The 1,531-nt window shown below is 60.3% G+C and overlaps 1 protein-coding gene across 1 annotated transcript in view; it reads left to right on the top strand.

Annotated features, from left to right (window-relative positions):
- LOC104283746 (coronin-7-like) overlaps positions 1 to 627 on the top strand; it is a 12,774-nt gene extending 12,147 nt beyond the window's left edge. The window contains exons 16-17 of the mRNA XM_009881964.1: positions 235 to 300; positions 470 to 627. Of these exons, the coding sequence (XP_009880266.1) occupies positions 235 to 300; positions 470 to 556 (153 nt within the window). The 3' untranslated portion in view covers positions 557 to 627. The remainder of the gene's footprint in view (positions 1 to 234; positions 301 to 469) is intronic.
- The last annotated feature ends 904 nt before the right edge of the window (positions 628 to 1,531 follow it).

Raw genomic sequence — 1,531 nt, 5'->3', positions numbered from 1 at the left:
CAAGGCTCAGCTCCTGCATTTGCCTGGCAGTGCTGCTTGGGGAGGGGGACGTGGGGTCTCCAGAGGCACCTGACCAGGAGCTTGGGGACCCACAGGGGTGTCGGACAGAGCCAGCCATGTCCCCCAGATGGCACTCATCACCTCCAGCTCCACTGCAGGGAGCAGGAGGCCACCGGGATTCAGGGCTGGGGAGGGCAGAAGAAGTGAATCTGATAGGGAATTTCTTTTCGGCAGAACTACGACCACTTGTTCAAGGTGAACGACAAGTCGGTGGGAGGCTCCTTCTACCTGCAGTCCAAGGTGAGCAAAGGGAGGAGAGGAGGGGGCTGCGCTGGCCCCCAGCCCTGCCCTCGGCACCTTCCCCTGCCTGGGATTTGGGAGGGCAGAGCCTGAGCATCACCACAGATGAGGCAGGGAGGGGAGGGAACAGCCCTATCCCTCCATGTCACCCTGTCGCCATGTCCTGCAGGTGGTGAGAGCCAAGGAGCGGCTGGACGAGGAGCTCCGCATCCAGGCCAAGGATGAGAAGGAGAAGGGGTGGAAAGCCGAGACGTGACTCCTGCCACCCCCGTGCCCCATGTCCCTCACCCTTAACTTATAGGTAGCCAATAAATACCATGTCCTCCAGCACATGGCCTGGCTGCTCTGCGCCTCGGGGAGGGAGAGGGGACTTGCTGACCTCTGCCTGCTGCCTCGGAGGGGATCGTCCCCTGCGAGGGGCTGGCGGAGCTGAGTTTTGCCCTGGGGAGGAGGAAGAGGGAGGCACCTGGGGAAGAAGGGGTGTTTTTGGGGCACCGAGGGCTGCCAGGGCTCAAATAGCACCCGGGGAGGCTGTGGGAGCTATTTTCGTGGTGGGTTCAGATGCTCTTGGCCTGAGCACACGGATACCTCTGGCTCTGTACCATGGGAGCACCGGGAGCTCTGTGCCATTACCCTTCTCCCACATCAGGACGACTGCTGGGTCAGGGCGAGGGGCAGCAGGGGGGACACACTAAGCTGTCCCCACCTACGGCTCATCCGGCAGACCCCGGCAGGGCTTCACCAGCACCGAGGCTGCCCGACCAGGAGCGTGGGGACCCACCGGGGGGGTCAGGCAGAGCCAGCCCTGCCCCTGAGATCGCATCCATTACCTCCAGCACCCCTCTGTCCCCTGGCTTTGTCCCCACCTCGGGCTCATCATGGCCCTTGCCACCATCGCGGACTGAAACAGGAACTTACTTCAACTTCACTTTATTGTTTTCTTAATAAACTTCCTCTCCCCTGGAGGAATATAGTGTTATAGTCGTTAGCTTATCTCTTACTTCTGCAGTCCTTAAACGCTATGCTAACAGCGATGGAGCCCAACAGGAGGAAAATAAAAACAACCCAGAAACTACGATAGAAAGGCACTTCGAGACTGTTAAAATACTGATGTCCTGGAATGTGCAACAACAAACTGACGAAGGAGCGAGGAGACGTACACCGTACACCGGCCAGGGCGGCCTGGTCAATGGCCCGCGGCCATGCTGGGGCTGTGGCAGCGCCGGGCGGC

Source organism: Charadrius vociferus, unplaced genomic scaffold (assembly GCF_000708025.1).
Source record: "Charadrius vociferus isolate BGI_N301 unplaced genomic scaffold, ASM70802v2 scaffold593, whole genome shotgun sequence".
Lineage (NCBI taxonomy): Eukaryota > Metazoa > Chordata > Aves > Charadriiformes > Charadriidae > Charadrius > Charadrius vociferus.
Note: the sequence above shows the minus strand (reverse complement) of the source record. Positions and strands in the feature narration are given on the sequence as shown.